General features: G+C 38.5%; 1 protein-coding gene across 4 annotated transcripts in view; it reads right to left on the minus strand.

The window, feature by feature from the left end:
• Positions 1-484: 484 nt before the first annotated feature.
• The window catches only part of LOC136277928 (uncharacterized), a 30,955-nt gene continuing 14,396 nt past the window's right edge, over positions 485-17,043 (minus strand). For 2 of the 4 annotated variants that reach the window (XM_066160836.1, XM_066160831.1), the window contains exons 3-10: positions 11,199-11,519; positions 10,314-10,468; positions 8,316-8,559; positions 5,917-6,276; positions 5,424-5,444; positions 4,986-5,006; positions 3,748-4,398; positions 485-2,234 (exon numbers count right to left, since the gene is read on the minus strand). In XM_066160836.1, the coding sequence (XP_066016933.1) occupies positions 1,299-2,234; positions 3,748-4,398; positions 4,986-5,006; positions 5,424-5,444; positions 5,917-6,276; positions 8,316-8,559; positions 10,314-10,468; positions 11,199-11,516 (2,706 nt within the window). In that variant the 5' untranslated portion in view covers positions 11,517-11,519 and the 3' untranslated portion in view covers positions 485-1,298. The remainder of the gene's footprint in view (positions 2,235-3,747; positions 4,399-4,985; positions 5,007-5,423; positions 5,445-5,916; positions 6,277-8,315; positions 8,560-10,313; positions 10,469-11,198; positions 11,520-17,043) is intronic. The other 2 variants (XM_066160845.1, XM_066160840.1) reach the window with 2 other exon arrangements.

Consider the following 17,043-nt stretch of genomic DNA (forward strand, 5'->3'; position numbering starts at 1 on the left):
AGAAAGACTTCATGTGAAAATTGAAACGGTGTTTCATCTCGGCCCATTCGTAAAAAGATAAAAAAGGTAGCAGTCTGGCCTTTTATCGCTGATGGATTTCCAAACTGTATGTCCTCGTATAACAATTCATGTACTTTCAACTACAAGAACATTTTCTCTTGCTAAACTGAGTGATAACGCCCTTACGAAAAAAAAAAAATGTAAAAAATGTGGGCAACAATGAAGGAGATGAAGCAAAAATAATTGGCAGTGAAAATACCTGATTAAGACCTGTCACTGATGTCAGTCAAACATTTCGTGGATACAGGCTGAGTAAGAAGAAGAATGGACAGAGATGGTCATGGCAAGAATTGTACGACGTAAATGAACGAAGCTGCGCTCTGACTGTTAATTGAGATATTTGTCATGGCATTGTGTAAAAATTGACACTTCGGCTGATACAATAGATAACAGAATACAATTAATTTTTTACAACACACTTTATTGCTGACTCTAAAAATACCTAAGGTAACCTGGGATCACATAACAGAAATGATTAATATGGCTTAGTCATGGAAAGAATAAAACAGGCAATAAAATTATATATGAATCACGAAAACTCTTCTTTGGCACATCTGCCTTAAAATGAAGCGATCTTTGGTCCTCAACTGAAGAAAAACGTTGGTACGATCCATCTATTTCATACCTCTAGGTCCAACAAGGAAACACCTATATTTGGTAAACCGGCTAGCAATCTAAGTCTTAAATCTCTTCCTCAATCAGAGGTTATAATTATTCGTACGTCCGTAACCTTTCAAAAACTGAAACCCTAAGTTTACTTTTTAATTTTTTTCTATCGAAACACCTAATGACACGCGTTTAGTTCGTCTGTTATTATTTTTTTAGTTAATTGCTCCGCGCATGATAACCCTCTTAATTGACTGTAAGTCAACTCACGCGAAGAAGTTATCAGTGTATAAAGGTTTCTATTTGACACGTACACAACCAAACTCATAAAATTCTGATAATACATCCTTCAAACCTATATTTTTAAAAGCTTCCTTCGCATATTAGACACAAAAAAAATTACTTACGGTTTGGGTTTTGCTTTTAAGCATTAAACACTTATGTAACGTTCGACCTTGTTATTGATTGATATTCATGCATTCCCCAATACTGCTATTCTACTTAATGTGAGAATTAAAACATGGAAAACGGTTTTGTTATCCTCCCACTTGTTTAACTTTCCATATCACACTTACAATGAATGTATAGTGAAAAGATTCTCTAAACATTTCAAGAGTTAAATTCCTAGTTCATCAATCGAGCAATGTCAACATCATGTGAGCCAGTCTGCACCAACCTGGGAATCCATCCTTTTCTCCAATAGCACTGATCCTACACACCATCGATGGAGACACATAATGCAGGGCGCGAGCAATGCTCATGGCTCTGTGGGACCACTCATGGGACAGGACATCAAAGTAACATGAGGTGTGAACATCGTTGACCAGAATAGTGCCGCTCAGGGTTACTGGGGCGTATGCACCTTTCTCGTAGACAGTGCTGATGCTCTGAACTAAATCCTTCTCTGAACCATAGCTTCCCCTCACGTACACTGTGTCTCCGATCTTAACATCTCTTGCAGGGATGGCTGTTGCTTGGCCCATTAATTCCACAAACAGGAGATGGTCTTCAGTTATCAGGAGGATTTTTTCTTTTTTGGTGACAATTTTTAAAAATCCTTCCACAATTTCTGGCTGACGGTGGATGAAGGTGATAACTGAATCGAACTGGATGCTATTACTTGAAATGACTAGGACTTTGTCACCAACTTGCAAAGATTCTATTCGCCTTGCTCGGAAGTTTGAATCATAGATAATGGCTGAGCCAGGATAACATCCACCACTTTTTGAGATCACTTTTGCGGTTGGTGCCCCTCCTTCCGGAAGTAAAGCTTTGTTAAATTGTGACAGTTTTTCTTTTTCCGCCAGCTTTTTCCTTTCGGCTTCCAACTCCGCGTGTTTCTCTTTCTGTTCAGCGAGGCGTTCTTCCAACTCACGTTTCTTTTCATCACTTTTGTCTTTGTCTTCAAGTAGCCTTTTGATTTCTTCGTCTTTTTGACGAAGATCCTCCTCCTGCTGTGTTATTCCTTGCTTGTCCAAGGCTTTTTTAACTTCTTTGTCAAGCACTTCTCTGGACGCGCTAGTCAGGCGGTGTATTAAAGGCCCTTGCTTCCTCACCTCGTCAATAATCTAAGAAAAAACAAATGCACTAAAGAGAAAAATCGAAGCACAAAGCTAACAGGATGAAAGGGAGTGAATAGTTTTTTAAGTTGTAAAAATTCCACGAAACTTAAAAACGTATTTGCTTTATTCAGCCATTTTCTTTATCGAATAAGGAAACAAATTACATCGAGGAAATCAGGCAACGCTCTTCGAACATTTGATTGTCTGAAATTATACTTCATCAAACAAATTCGCGTCTGCCATGTCGAACTGACCGGAACATTGATTATCTGCAGGAAGTCAACTACCTTTCACAACAACTTCTTAAAACTTTTCATTCAATTTCCTTCCACTACTTACACTAGGGCGTACAGGTGTTTTTGGTATCTCAATAGCGGAGATTCAGGAATTAAATTTCCCCTTTTCAAAATTCCTACGCTCGGGAAAATATTGCAAACAATCAAGTCCAGAAAAATTTGACTGTGACTGCCTAGGTTTAACACCCTATGTCAATGAAATTTTTGGAGACTACGAAACACAAAAGAAATTAAAGGAGGAAAAAAATATAGCTTTAAAAATTTATTCTCCGGAAAGGAAATGTATGATGAAATGAACTGCCTAAAACTCTGGAAGTTTTTGTATTCCTCTTAACCCTTTATACACAATGGTGCTGACAAGGAGAATTTGTTTGATAATCAGGAGCCTCCTAAAATGGTGATCTTTTCCCTTATTCTCGTGACCTACACATTTGATTCAAGAAAGATACTGAGAGGAGATTTTAGAGGCCAGTCTGTCTTAGGAGTTAAAGGGATAACAAAACCAAATGAATTTGAGAAAAAAAAGAAAAGTGTTAAAAGTTAACCCCCAGAACGGTTAACCATCAAGAATCCGAGGTACAGAAAAGGCATTCAAAGTTCCACTTTAGGAATATATTATTTTCCTTGTGTAAATATCATTTTTATCTAATTGAATGTCACACTCTCGTGACAGGTGCAAACCGCCTTCTTTGAACAAAGGGGTAAGTTTCTAAAGAAACTGTGGTGCTGCGTCGGTGGGAGAGTATAGCAGGTAATTTAGTGTTAACAACTGAGTTGAAAATGTAAATTAGCCACCGTAAAGGGTAAAAAAGCTGAAGTTTCGAGTGTTAGCCCTTCGTCAGCGATTGGCTAACGCTCGAAACGTCAACTTTTTTATCCTTTACGATGGCGAATTTACGTTTTCAACTCAGTTGTTAACCCTAAATTACCTGCTTTCTTTGAACGATCACGATGCAAGAAATTTTACTCATTTGATGTGGCAGCTAAATACAGAGTTTTTTAACACTCCTTTCTAGGAAACCCGAGGGGCGATTCGAAAGCTGACCCTCGAGTTTCTCTAGGTTTCAAGTCCCTTTTTAAAGACAAGTTAATTCTCTGCCTCCTTTTTCTTATTCCTAAAAACGTTATCCCAATACTAAGCAACGAGCAGGCTGGTCACCTATGCAGCTGCTGACCTACAACGACGAGCCCTACAGATTCTGCTCTCAAAATGGACTTTTTACCTGAAGTAACCTAGACACCTGATCATTACAATCATTCGGCTTTTCGTTGGGATCCAACCTGTTGTTGAACAGCATTCTCCTTTCTCCTATTTCCTTTACAAACTGTTGGACAAAATTTGGCAAGGTACTGATGTACCATTTCAAATGGTCTTCAATGCTCTTCTTCTCTTTCTTTGCGTGGTAGGCAGCCTGGTCGCCATGTGTTAGAATTAAAATCATGTAAGGTAAGGCTTCAGTCCCAAAAAACGTTTTAAGCAATCTCAAAGCTTCGGCATCTTCGGGCCCAAATCTACCACCGTACTTAATGGTGAGTAAAATAGCATCAAGACCGTCGGGAGACATGACAAAAACCTTGGCGATTTCTCGGAGAATTTCCTGTTGTCTCACAACGTGAAGACCAGTCATGCTCTTGGCTTTTTCTATGACATTTTTCAAGGTTGAGACTGGGGCCGTATCCATGATTCCCGGGGTGTCTATCACGGTCACCTCTCTTCCTGCTTTTCTCGTGCTTGCATTACAAAATCGCGTCGCAGACGAACCACTTGGGCTGTCTTTGAAACATTCAAATCCAAGTATTGAGTTTCCAGTGGCGCTTTTTCCGTTCCCAGTCTTTCCAAACAGAACAATCGTTAGAGGATCTCCTAAAGGCAGCTTTAAAAAAAGTATTAAACGATAAAAAGAACATTAGAAAGACAGAGATAAGCTGTGCCTAGATCTCTGACAAGCAAGTACCACTCCTGAATGGCAACTTAATTAACAGAGGGATCCCTATTGGCATTGAATAGGGAGAAACAATTCTACCTATAAGTAACTGGTAACTGAGTCGAGGACATTGTAAACTGAAGCTTTTGTAGACATGGTGCACCAAATCTACGGCTGCAGAGAAATCTCATCTAATTGTTCGATGTGTTAAAAAAGGATAAATATTTGTGCGCATAACCAGTTGGAAATTCACTCTCACTGAATATTTAGGTTTTAAAATAATATGAATGGAGTCATAATGCGAATGTCTTCAACTAACTTATACTAAAGGAAAATATTTTAAAATTTCATCTGAAAATTAGTTTAAATGGGTTTAAAAAAATTTAGATGACATTTCAAACCCTTCAAACGCTGGTTTCTGATTCCTTTCTACCTCACCTCCCTCCTGTCACCCTTTACCGCCCTCAAAACCACCCCTTGAATCGATTTTGTGAGACCGTAATTGTGGCCTCTATAGTTTTGACGATGATTCTCACCTTGCTTGTGGCAACTGGTGCCTGTGAAAGAAAACACATTGAATAAAGATAAGTTGTAGCCTCACCACGACAATCTCTCATTTGAATCGGTCACTTAATGACTGTAAGTTAACTCACGCGAAGAAGTTATCAGTGTATAGAGGTCTCTATTTGACACGTACACAACCACATTCATAAAATTCTGGTGATACATTCTTTAACCCTGTATGTTTGCAAAGCTTCCTTCGCACGTTAGACACAAAAAAAATTACTTAGGGTTTTGGTTTTGCTTTTAAGCTTTAAACACTTAGGTAACGTTCAAACCCTTCAAACGCTGCTTTCTGATTCCTTTATACCTCACCTCCCTCCTGTCACCCTTTACCGCCCTCAAAACCACCCCTTGAATCGATTTTGTGAGACCGTAATTGTGGCCTCTATAGTTTTGACGATGATTCCCACCTTGATTGTGGCAACTGGTGCCTGTGAAAGAAAACACATTGAATAAAGATAAGTTGTAGCCTCACTGCGACAATCTCTCATTATACCAGTCAGGAGAACAAAATTGAGAAAAACCGATGTACCATTTATTTATTCCAAACGACATAGCCTGAAGCCTTCTAACTCCCTTTCAAGGCCGTAAAAGCATATCTAATGTGGTGCTAGGTTTTCAAGAGCTTTTATAACAAACGCATAGAAAGAGAGGAATACCGGACTTTAAACATTGCCCCCTCTGCACTTTTGCCTCTATAGCTACAATCACCATCGTTATTTTCATCAGCGTTGCCGCCTTCCTCGTCATTGTAAATGATCACAATCATGATCATCGTCATCGTCATCGACATCATCATCGTCATCATCGCTGTCTTCACCGTCGCCTACCGGTGTTATGGTCTTCCTCGTCTTCTGTGACTTAATAGTCATCATTAGTGTTATTATTTATCATCTTGCTCACCTTCTTTTTAAGTATCTTTTTCCATTCACGGGTAAATTTCCCCTCTAAATAGAGTCCTCCAAGAGCCTCCGTGTATGCATCCATACATTCTTTGATTTTGCCTGGCCCATCCTCGCTGTCCATTGTTTTAATTGCTTCTTTAAACTTGTGTTGAAGTTTGTTAACCTTGCTGCAAAATTTTTCTACGTCCTCATCTTCTTCGTCTTCGTCTTCTTCTTCGAGGTATTCTTCAACGAGGGCTTTGGTGTTTCGAAGATCATCAAAACGGTTTTCCAGATCCTCTATATCGCAGGTCAAAGCCTGCTCTTGTATGTGCACCTTCGCATCTGGAATAACGTTATTCACCGGCTGAAGCTCAAACTGCAAATAAGCAAAGAACTCTGTAACGACTCATATGCCCGAGAACACCACCTTATTTTCGATTGTTAAGAATCTCTTACGGTGCAAAAGAATGCTCCAAATATGTTCTCAAAGAGACAAATTTGAGAGAATTTATATATTTCCAAAATTGTCTAGAAGAAGCATATTACAAAAAAAATGGATTAACGTCAGTACCAGAGCAATGTGCACCTACCCCTCCCCTAACACAACAACAGTCAACTAATAACAAGCTATGGCTATTGTTAAGGGAGGGGTAGGTGCGCACTTGCTCAGATACTTACATTGATCTCATCACCTCGATAGAAGACTCTACGACCCCATATTTAGAAAAAATGTCAAATTTAATTTAGAATAAATGATGATAATTGATCAGTCCGGGTCATAGACAGTTTTGTCTGTACAATGACGTCATGAAACATGGCGTCACTGTCCAATTTTTAAAAACTTAGGCAAGTCTCACATTTTAGTCCCGCATTTTTGTCTCGGATATCTATGGCCCTTGGGACCCATTTCACTTGATATTGCACCGAAAGAGCTTCGCGTCAGTAGCAGTTTAACTGGCGTCGGTTGAAATGTGTGAGAGAAATCACAATTTCAAGTCGAGCTGCGATAACTTATTTGGGAGGGTTGAGGACACACATGCCATCAGTATCATGTCAATTCGAGGTTTGTGCGATTTTTTTGGAAACAAGAAAAATATCACGGAAAACCTCAATATATGTGCTTCGCATTTATTAAAACAGAAGTCGAGTGCAAGTTTGTTTAGTCCGAGTGCTCGGCCGTTGTTGTTGTGATTCGTTGTCTTAGTCCGTCATGGCGTCATGGCTTCAGCCAGCTATCAATTTTCTCTGTATTCTGGTCCTTTTGTTTTCGTTTCAGCCCATGGATGATGATATCTCCCTAAGAACAGTCTATCGGGTTTATGATAAAGTATGGTCAGGTAAGATGGTCTGGCAAAAGCTTATTCAAAACTTAGCTTTCGATCAGGACTCTGAGGAAATTCATCCCAGGATATTGCGGATGAGTATTCGGTAAGTATGTTTTTTCATCGGTCGCTACCCTCCACGAGGTGTCTTTTAGACATCTAGCCGGAAAGGGATAGAATCTCATGATTTTTTTGCGGATATTTCATCGTGAACAAGACTGCCTTTGTGTGAAAAATCTGGAGGGCACCCTTCAAATCAAGCAAATAAACAACTAGCGGCTAAGGCTAATCTAAGTGTGTTCCCTTAAATTCTTACAGAACTACCTATAGTACGAGACATTTCCTTTAACATTCATATGGAAACTGCCGATGAGATTGAAGTAAACATGTTATTTCATCAGTCGGCACCTTCCACGAGGTGTCTCACCGGTAACAGATAGAATTTTAGTAAATACGTGTACGTGCAACACAGAGCAATAGACCAATAATATCAACGGAAATGGTATAGACAAAACTGTCTATGGCCCGGACTGTTGATTGAAAGTCTATTATGGTGAAGTTCGGATATAACGCGTACTCTAATTTGTAGATATGTCCGACCATTTCCCGAACTTCTCTATAGCATTTTTTCCGTTGAGCGACCCACAAGTCTTGCATGACCTGTAACACGAATATGAAAACGAGCTCTAGGCTCCAATTGATGCAAAGCAACCTGTAGGTAACAAATCAAATTACACGGATATAGATGGTGAAATTTCGAAAAAGGCGAGTGGGAAAGTTGTAACAGAAGAACTAAACAAAGGTTCGTAAACATGCCAAGCCAAAAGTGATGAAATCATAACTTGTGTGGTGACAAAAATCACTAAAGAGAAAACGGAATGGACTGGTGGAGGTTTGAAGGTTTTCACGTTCAGTTGGATTGTCATAAGCTTAAGTACGTACAGTAATTAAAATACGTCTCGCGTTTCCCCCTACACTTCTCTTGTGCTCTAGTCGCTTCCTGCGGCTTTACAACAGAGCACAATGAAGGCTTCTCTGTTAAATAAAATGCCAAATATGTTCAGTAAACTCTATCTATATGTGGAAATCCTACCTGCATAGGAATTCCTTTACCGTCATTAATACTCTCCAGTCGGGAAGGGAAATTCTCAATCAGTGACATAAGTTCATCTATTGTGGTTGGCAGTCGGTTTGGTACATCGGTGGCGTAATATCTGATGGAGATGTCGGATACATCGTTGCATTCTTTCGACAGTTTGTTTAAAGTAGCCTTAAGTCCTACATCAGTACCTCCCCCAAAATCTAGTTTTCCTTCAGCACTTCCTTTTATTTCGTTCCTATATATATAGATACAGAAAAAGTACAATTTCTGATCGTCTTGCTAACTTAATTCAACATGCAATTGACTGCCAGGAATTTTCTTGCGGTATATTCTTGGATTTCAGTAAAGCCTTTGATACTGTAAATCATAATATCTTGATTGAAAACTAGATTATTATGGCATTCGTGGAGTAACCAAAGATTGGTTCATCTCTTATCTTACCAACAGATATCAATATGTGTCCTTGAGGCAAACTGAGTCTGAACCTGTTTCTTGTGGTGTTCCTCAAGACTCAGTTCTTGGCCCACTATTATTTCTTGTATATATCAATGATTTTAGTAACTGCTCTGAAATTCTAGATTTTCATTTATTTGCAGATGATGCCAATCTATTTTATAAACACAAAAATCTTTTAAAAAGTCCTTGAATTCAAAGTAAACAATGAACTAGTAAATATTCATATTTGGTTGAGTGCTAGCAAACTTTCACTTAATATTGATAAGTTGAACTTTGTCATTTTCTACTCTCCACAAAGAAAGTTACCCTTTCATGTCACACTCTCTGTAGATGGCATTAACTTAAACCAAGAGTACTCAATAAAATATCTAGGTATTGCAATAGATTCTAATTTATCTTTGAAAAGTCAAGTAAGCTATAATGCTAAAATGCTTAAACGAAATATTGGGATTCTTTCTAAACTTCGTTATTATGTGAATTCAGATATTCTAGTTAAACTATATTATGCTTTAATATATCCCTTCTTAACCTATGGTTTAATTTCTTGGGTAACATCTATTCTTCAACTACCCAGCCTTTGTTCATTTTACAAAAGAGAGCAATACGAGTGGTGACTTTCTCTAAATTTCACGAGCATTCCAGTCCAATTTTCAAATGCTTAAGTGTTGTTAAACTGCCTGACCTTGCCTTTCGTAATATCGCAGTCTTTATATATAAATTTCACAATAGACGTCTACCATCAGTGTTTGATGCTTTCTTCACACGAGTCAATAAAAGACATAATTATAATACAAGAAGTGTCTCGAATATGTTCTATACTTTACCTAAAGTAAGAACAAATTATGGAATATTTAACATAAGATTTAAGGGCCCCAAAGTATGGAACTCAATTACTGAAAATTTAAAAACCCTCCTCTATTTCAAACTTCAAGGAATCAGTAAAAAGCAATTTTGTCAAAGATTATTAGTTATTTGTATTCTTATTGGCAGTTGTTTTGTTTCCCAAATTAGCTATAAATTAGTCTTTTGTTAAATTCTGTCATCTTTACAAGTTCTTATATTGATGTTTTGTATTCATTTATAAATTTAGCTATTTTAGACTTCCTTCATGCAGTAGAAATAGCGTTTTCCCTCTTTTCCCTTTTTTTTTCTATTTCTTTTTATGGGTGCATTTGTGCTTCAGTTTCCTTGCTGAACTGTAGTTTCATTTTATTTAATGCTGATGTCAACTGGCTGCCTGGCTCCGCTAACCTCCATGGTTATTCCAGGCAGTCAGTACTCTAATTCTTACTTTTAATGTTTTCACTGTTGTAATTTATTTTTGAGAAAGAATGAGTAAAAAATAAACATTGATTGCTTAGGACGATAGTTTTCTCATTATGAAATTCAAACTTGCCGCCGGAAGCTTCAAATTTTTGGGTGAGAACTCGTGTCTATACGGGCAAAAACAGCCTCTGAAAACAGGAGGACTTGTTACCATTTTCATCCTAAAAATAGCTCGTTCTTTAGGATAAATATAATTGTTGGGCGTACCTTGATGACTTTGATGATGACTTGAATGTCAGGCTGGCAACCATTTCGGCTCCATACGTAACACTTCTTACGTAGTGAGTACCAAGTGAATGACGAAATTCACTGCTGCTAACATTATCTCTAACTTTCAATGAACCTTCGATTGTCTCAACAACCTGAGGGATTGACATGATAAACATCGTTAATTTTGGCATATCTTCGAGTATTTCATGTCCAAAGCTCATCTTTATTATAACTGTGGAGTAATATTTTCAAACTGGGAAAAGTATTAGCTTTGCCCTTTAGATCCTAACATCAGTATGCATTCTCTCCACACTATTTGGCACATCTGCGAGTATTTGATAAATTCTCAAGTCTGATCAACAATATTTGAACTAGTCTCAATATGCAATCCTTTGATATTTTACTCCAGATCTCCCTTCTTCTTTAGCCTATACCCAAACGTTTAGTTTTCTTGAAAAAAAGATGTATGATTATCTAGTCTTCATTCTCCCCGCCCATGAGGCTCGTCAGTGTTTAAATACACTTCTCTGTAATTGAGACCGTTCTCCGTTATTATATATATTAAGTAGGTTTGCCGTTAGGAAAATTTTTTTTCGTATTAGTAATGTGGCGAGGGCCTCTGTAAGGACTTTTCGCTCCTTCTTAGCAAAAACCAGAAACAAACCATGACAGATTTTATGTTGGCTGGTAACAGAGATTTAATCGACAATATCACAATAGGACTAATGCAGCGACCGTGAGCCAAGAGATTAAAATTGACTTAACCAAGGGCAAGGTTGGTTTGGTTATAAATATTTATTCATTGCAATTTTTAAAAGCTTTGGCATAGCCGAAGATTTTAAAATGTCGGCATAGGGATTTCAAGGAAAAAACATACATTACCGTAGTAAATTTCATGACTGCCAGAAGTTTCGTCCTTCCTTCTTGGACTTTGTTCTCTTTAACATATTGCCCTGCCCCTTCCACTTTCAGTAGATTGGCTTTGATTTGTAAGGACAGCTTACCAGATATGTCCAGTAAGTTATTGACATCTTGGCTGCTTTTTACTACTTGGTACTTAAAGGAGAATTTGTTGATGTTTATTAATTTAGCTGGTATATCATTACTTGATGAGGGGATGTCGGCGCGTGCGCTCAATGTTTTCCTGTCAAACGTCCTCCCGAGGATCAAAGTAGATGAAACGTAGGCTGGAATGATCATTATCTGTAAGAGATAAATGAACGAGAGAAATTTGATTACTTATTGTACATGGTTGTTCCTTTAGTAAAATACTCTCGTAACCGAATTCACGCGTATTTGTACTCTTTTATTTATTTGAGGCATTTACATTTACGCCTACTATTATAGCAGAGCTCGCAGAGCGTAGTCCCATAATTATACAAAAAATAGAATAAACCAACAAGCCGAAAAAATTTGGTTGTACGACCGCACGATTGTACAAGGTGCTACTTTTAACATGGTTACCCGGGTTCTAGTCCTGGCCAATAAAAATGTTATTTAGAACTGCTCAGAAATCTTTGCTCGGAAATGAATGGGATTAATAAGTTGTCAATGCCAGAATGAAATTCATCCAAAAATTTGAGAGGGAAATGCAATTCAGCAACTTATTGAATTTGATTTAATCTTAGTAATTGTGAGATTCACTAAGGTCAAGCCTGTTAGTGTAAAATAATGTATGATAGACAGTTCAAAGTTACCAACTGTACAGTATCGCAGAATATTTGTACTCTAATCGCGTGTCATTTGTACTCTACTTTGTGCAGTTGGATAATAATTCTATGTTATATTGATCTTATGTTAAAATATCATTAAATCTAAAAAGAATGATTCTTTACAGTGTCATTTTTAATTCGTGGATACGCGATAGCGTACAGACGAGTTGTTGTGGGCGCTTTGGGATATGCAAATTGGCGTGAACTCTTCGTAATTAGTCGTAATTAGTCGGCTCTGAACTCGAGATCTATCCTTCCAAAGAAATCCGAAGCCCTCGCGCCAATATGATTGCATCGATCGATGGTTATTGTCTTTACACGGCTGTTTCGACATTCACTAAATTGAAGTGGACTTCAAATGTTTCAGATTAGTGCTATGATCAACCTAAAGACCAAATTGGAAGAGTGTTCGAGTCGTTCATGCGCTAAACATAACGAGAAGCAGCGAGAATCACGAAGAGTTTGTGAGTCACAGAGCAAGCTTGTAATGAACATTCGAAAAAGACTTTGATTACGTAATCGTTTTATTTTGATTTAAAGTAGGGAAAAGTTCTGCTTTGTTTCCTTGCCGAGTTTCCGCCCCAATTTCCCTATTGCACTATTGTTCACAGTTTAAACTACTTACTTGGCTAGCATTCCTGATCAACCAGTTTGCGATTGTAGACGTGAACTATACCCTTATAGTGGTACGCCCCTACAGTATCGAGTCAGTTGGAGTTAGGAGATCGACGGAGATAGATCAGAGTTTCTTGTTACAAGAGAATCTTCCAGTTACGTAAGGTTGCAGTTTCTCTAAGCCCGTAAAGACAGGATCAGACGTAAGTTCCAGCTTATTGTATTTAGATTCCTTTTCTTTTCGACTTCGCTTGTTTTGTAATTAGTCAGAGCCCATTTTTTGATCTTGTTCATTACAATAGTCGACTCATCTGTTCGCGAGTTCGTCTCGTCGTCTTGTCGGTTCGATTGGATGGCTGGCCTCTTCGACTCGTCGTTTTACAGATTTGACTCATCCCTGACCACATCGGTTTGTAGTCGTTTGTTGTTTTGCCGTTTCGTCGTTTCGTCATAGCGTTTCATTGCTTCGACTCGTCCACTCAGAGGGACTACAATTCAACTTCAATTACATGAGGTGTTTTATACTTTTCGCAGTTTTAGTTCTTTACGTGTGAGTCGTCGAGGGGAGATGGAGGAGTTGTGGGGATTTTACAAAACGCGATTAATAAAATCGAAGACATATCGTCTCCTTCAAATGAAGGAAAGCCGATTTGAAGAGAGAGAGAAAGAGATTTCAAGAGCAAAAGCCAATTGGAGGTGAGATGATAATCCAACACTTAAGTTTTTAAAGCGTTCTTCAAGTAAACTCATTTAGTAGTAGCAGCTCATACATTTGCAAATATTTGTAGTTGCAGGGAAATAGTCGATGTTTTAAAAAAGACACAGATTGAAAGAATATTATTTAGTACCTCAGAGCCCTATATAATGTACGGTTTTAGTTCTAGACAGAGTCTTCTGGCGACTATAACGTAATGCCAAGCTTTCATTATCACAGGCTTATTAGCATGTCTGTTTATGTGGTCACAGCACGCCCATATAAATATTCAAATGTCTTCACTCATTTCGTTTGTTCATGTTTAAGCTCCCTAAAATCTGCTTATATAGGTGTATTTTCATTTTTTTGCCAAACAAAGCTTTAAGGTAGCCTCCTTTGGTTGTTGTATTCTTCACGTACATCTGGCAATGTAAACCTTGTCTCTTTTTGTGCTATAATGGTACTAATGTAATGTGAGGTGCCAGAAATTATTGATACCCTCCCTGTGAATGAACATTGGGATAATTTCCTAGGGTTGGGTGGTGGTGCAGGGAAGGGGGTCTTTAAGACTTAAATTTTTAACAGAATGTATGAACCCAAACTGGAATTGGAACTGAAACCGAAAAACCCACTGTGGGGGTGTTTGGATATCTTCTGGAACAAGGTATTTGAGCAAAGCCAGAAACTTCAATGTTATTAAGTAATGCAAAGAACAATTGCTGAAGGTGCAAGCATTTAAAAACTTCAGCAATGGACACTAGCTGAAATATTTTGGTTTGACCCACCCAGGAGAGGGGTGGGGTGGGGTTGGGATTTTGACAGGTGCATTATTGTTACTAGTGTGTTGATTAAAAGCATAGAGCAGTCTGAAAGAGTGACTATAGTGTTAACATCTTGGTTGCATCAGTAGTTATATCTCAACCTGTGCTTTCTTCAGGGCAGCTTTCACACATTGATGTTCAGGCTGTCATGGCTTGAAAAAAACAAGCTTATGCATCTCTGTGTAATGACCAAGTCAACACAGTGCGTTAACTGCGAAAGAGAATTTCCCATTTAAGGTATTAAAGAACACTTCGATACACGCCCAAGGGAAAGTGGTGGAGGAAGCAGCAGTTACAGCAATCAAGCAGCCAAGGAACGAGCAGCCCGCGGGACGAGCAGCTCGCAGGACGAGCAGCCCAGGGGACGAGCAGCCCGGGGGACGAGCAGCCAAGGAACAAGTAGCCAAAGAACAAGCAGCCGAGGTACAAGCAGCCAAGGAACAAGCAGCCAAAGAACAAGCAGCCGAGGTACAAGCAGCCAAGGAGTGACAGGTTATTCTTCTCAGATATATAACATAGACAGAAAAACAAGGGTGGGTCAACTGTCTGAAGCCTTTCCAGGTTCCCCGAATACCAGGTCGAAATTGCTGTTCAGAGTGCGGCAGAGTGCGGCAACACTTCAACAAGCTGCAAATCATGTGTGAGTTCCAAGAAAAAGTCACGTTCACAAGTGTTCCTGAAACATGCGCAGATGAGAAACTGTTTTTTTGCATCTACTGAAAGTGTGGTTGAAAGGCCTATGGCAAATGTTAAGACAGATGATTACAGCCTTACTGTTGACAGAGATGAAGTTTGGAGAGGAGCACTGATATTTAACAAGAAAGCCTTAACTAACAGTAACATATTAAGGAAAAATCTAACCATTTTCTTCAAGGGATAGGATGGTTTAGATGCAGGTGCCACTAAAGCTGAGTCTTTTGAAATCTTGACGCAAGAACTTCAACAACGGCTTTTTAAAGGTTCAGAGTGGTCCATGCTTCCTGAGCTACAAAGGCCTAAGCAGCCAAGGAACAAGCAGCCCAACGAACAAGCAGCCAAGGTGCAAGTCCTCTGTCTAACTGGTCATCTTGTATACAAGTAAATTAAAAGTAAATGAAAACAGAATCCACCGAGGAAAGTTAACTTTTTGTGATAGGGCTTTCACATAGCACATGAAGTCCTGCTGATATTGTTGAAAAGTAATGAATTAAATATTTCAAACTCAGTAGAAAAGCCAGAACAAAATAACTATTTCAGAACGAACAGACCTGGACTAACTAAAATTATTTGAAATTAGTTCTGTGCCAACATACAGTATAGATAAGAAACAGTACATTACTTTCAACATAACGATAGTTGAGACCCCATAACCATAATTGAATTGGAGACATGTTTTCCTTTGTGGATAGAGGGTGATGATTCCACCCTTCTGTAAACTCTTGAAGGTGGGAATTTATTCGTGCTTCAAACACATATCTTAAAACAAACATGTGGAGATCTTTGTCAATGTCCAAAAGCCCCTCAGATTCCATGCGGTCGAAAAGATAAGCGAAACATGAGAAACATATTTCAGAGGCAGCTTCAGGGAAGGGGTTTTGGGGATTGCACTGCCCCTCTCCCCCATGAGAAGATGAAAATACAGGAGCTGTCTTATCGTGCAGTCACATTAAGTTTTTTCATTATCCCCTTGCCACCATAGGAACCGACATAAACTTACAGCCTCATCTCTTCCCCTTTTACAAAATTAAAAAGATGATTTTTTTTTAGTATTTGCGCACCACTATTTCATTCATTTAAGATCTATGCCGGTGGCATTGGCTGAAAATACATTATTAAAAGATGTAATTACAGAAATGTCAATCTGTAAATATTTATACTAAAACATCCATGATAAAACCTTGGATAACAAATAACACCTGCTCAAGATGTTATTATTGCTAATTTGTAGTTCTATGAGTTTTTAAAATCTGAAATTGGTTATGTTGTTTTCCTCCATTATCCTCCCGCCACAATCCACTCGCACAACACCACCGACAAACCATAAAGTGAATCTGTTTGGGCATCTTTAATGAGGGAACGAGGAGCCCCTACGGGCTTGAGGAAAGCCCCGGGCCCCCAAGCAAAGTCATGAACACTTAGTTGAACCATACCACTTTGTAAGCTCTTGGAAATAACATTCAGCCATAAATTTTTACAAACCAATATATATTCACCGGTGTACACATGAAGATAATGCAAGCTCAGGAATCCCAAATAGGACAATGGAAGAATTCATACTTACATAACATCATTTAATTCTGCGTCGGTTGGAGAACTATGTTTTTCAAAGTGGAGTTGATATTTGATAATGCGTCGTTGGATCGTCTTGGAAGACACACAGAAAAGTCGAGCAATTTGTTCAAGAGTAATTGTTCTTTGGGTGCTGTTCCAGAAGTTCTCTAGGAATATCTATGCCAGGAAGACCCCAGCATCCTGTAAAGTTAAGGTTACTTCCCGCCTTCGCGGGTGTCCTTCGGGAAAATTTTCGTATGCGCGCTAGTTTCAGTAAAATCCTTGCATACTATACATCGGAAGAAAGCTTAATAAATTTAGATTACAATAAAAATATAATTTAAGCGACTTCTCCTTTAAAGAAGTGTCAGGAGCCGGTAAGCCGTGAAACGACCGAAATTCTTCTATTTAATTTATCGGGTATCGGGTGCCGCAGCACGTGCAAAATGGCTGCACAGTCTTATTCACAAGGCATCAATCAACAAAAATGTGTCAGGCTTTTTCGATATTCTGATTGGTTGTCTAGATATCGGCATCTAAAGTTATAGTAGCTAAAAATATGTGAGGCGTGTTGCGTAAATATTTCAAATATCAAAATTTCCCGACATAAGTTCGTTTGTCATTATTCCTGGAAT

This window comes from Pocillopora verrucosa, chromosome 1 (genome assembly GCF_036669915.1).
Source record: "Pocillopora verrucosa isolate sample1 chromosome 1, ASM3666991v2, whole genome shotgun sequence".
NCBI classification, from domain to species: Eukaryota; Metazoa; Cnidaria; class Anthozoa; order Scleractinia; family Pocilloporidae; genus Pocillopora; species Pocillopora verrucosa.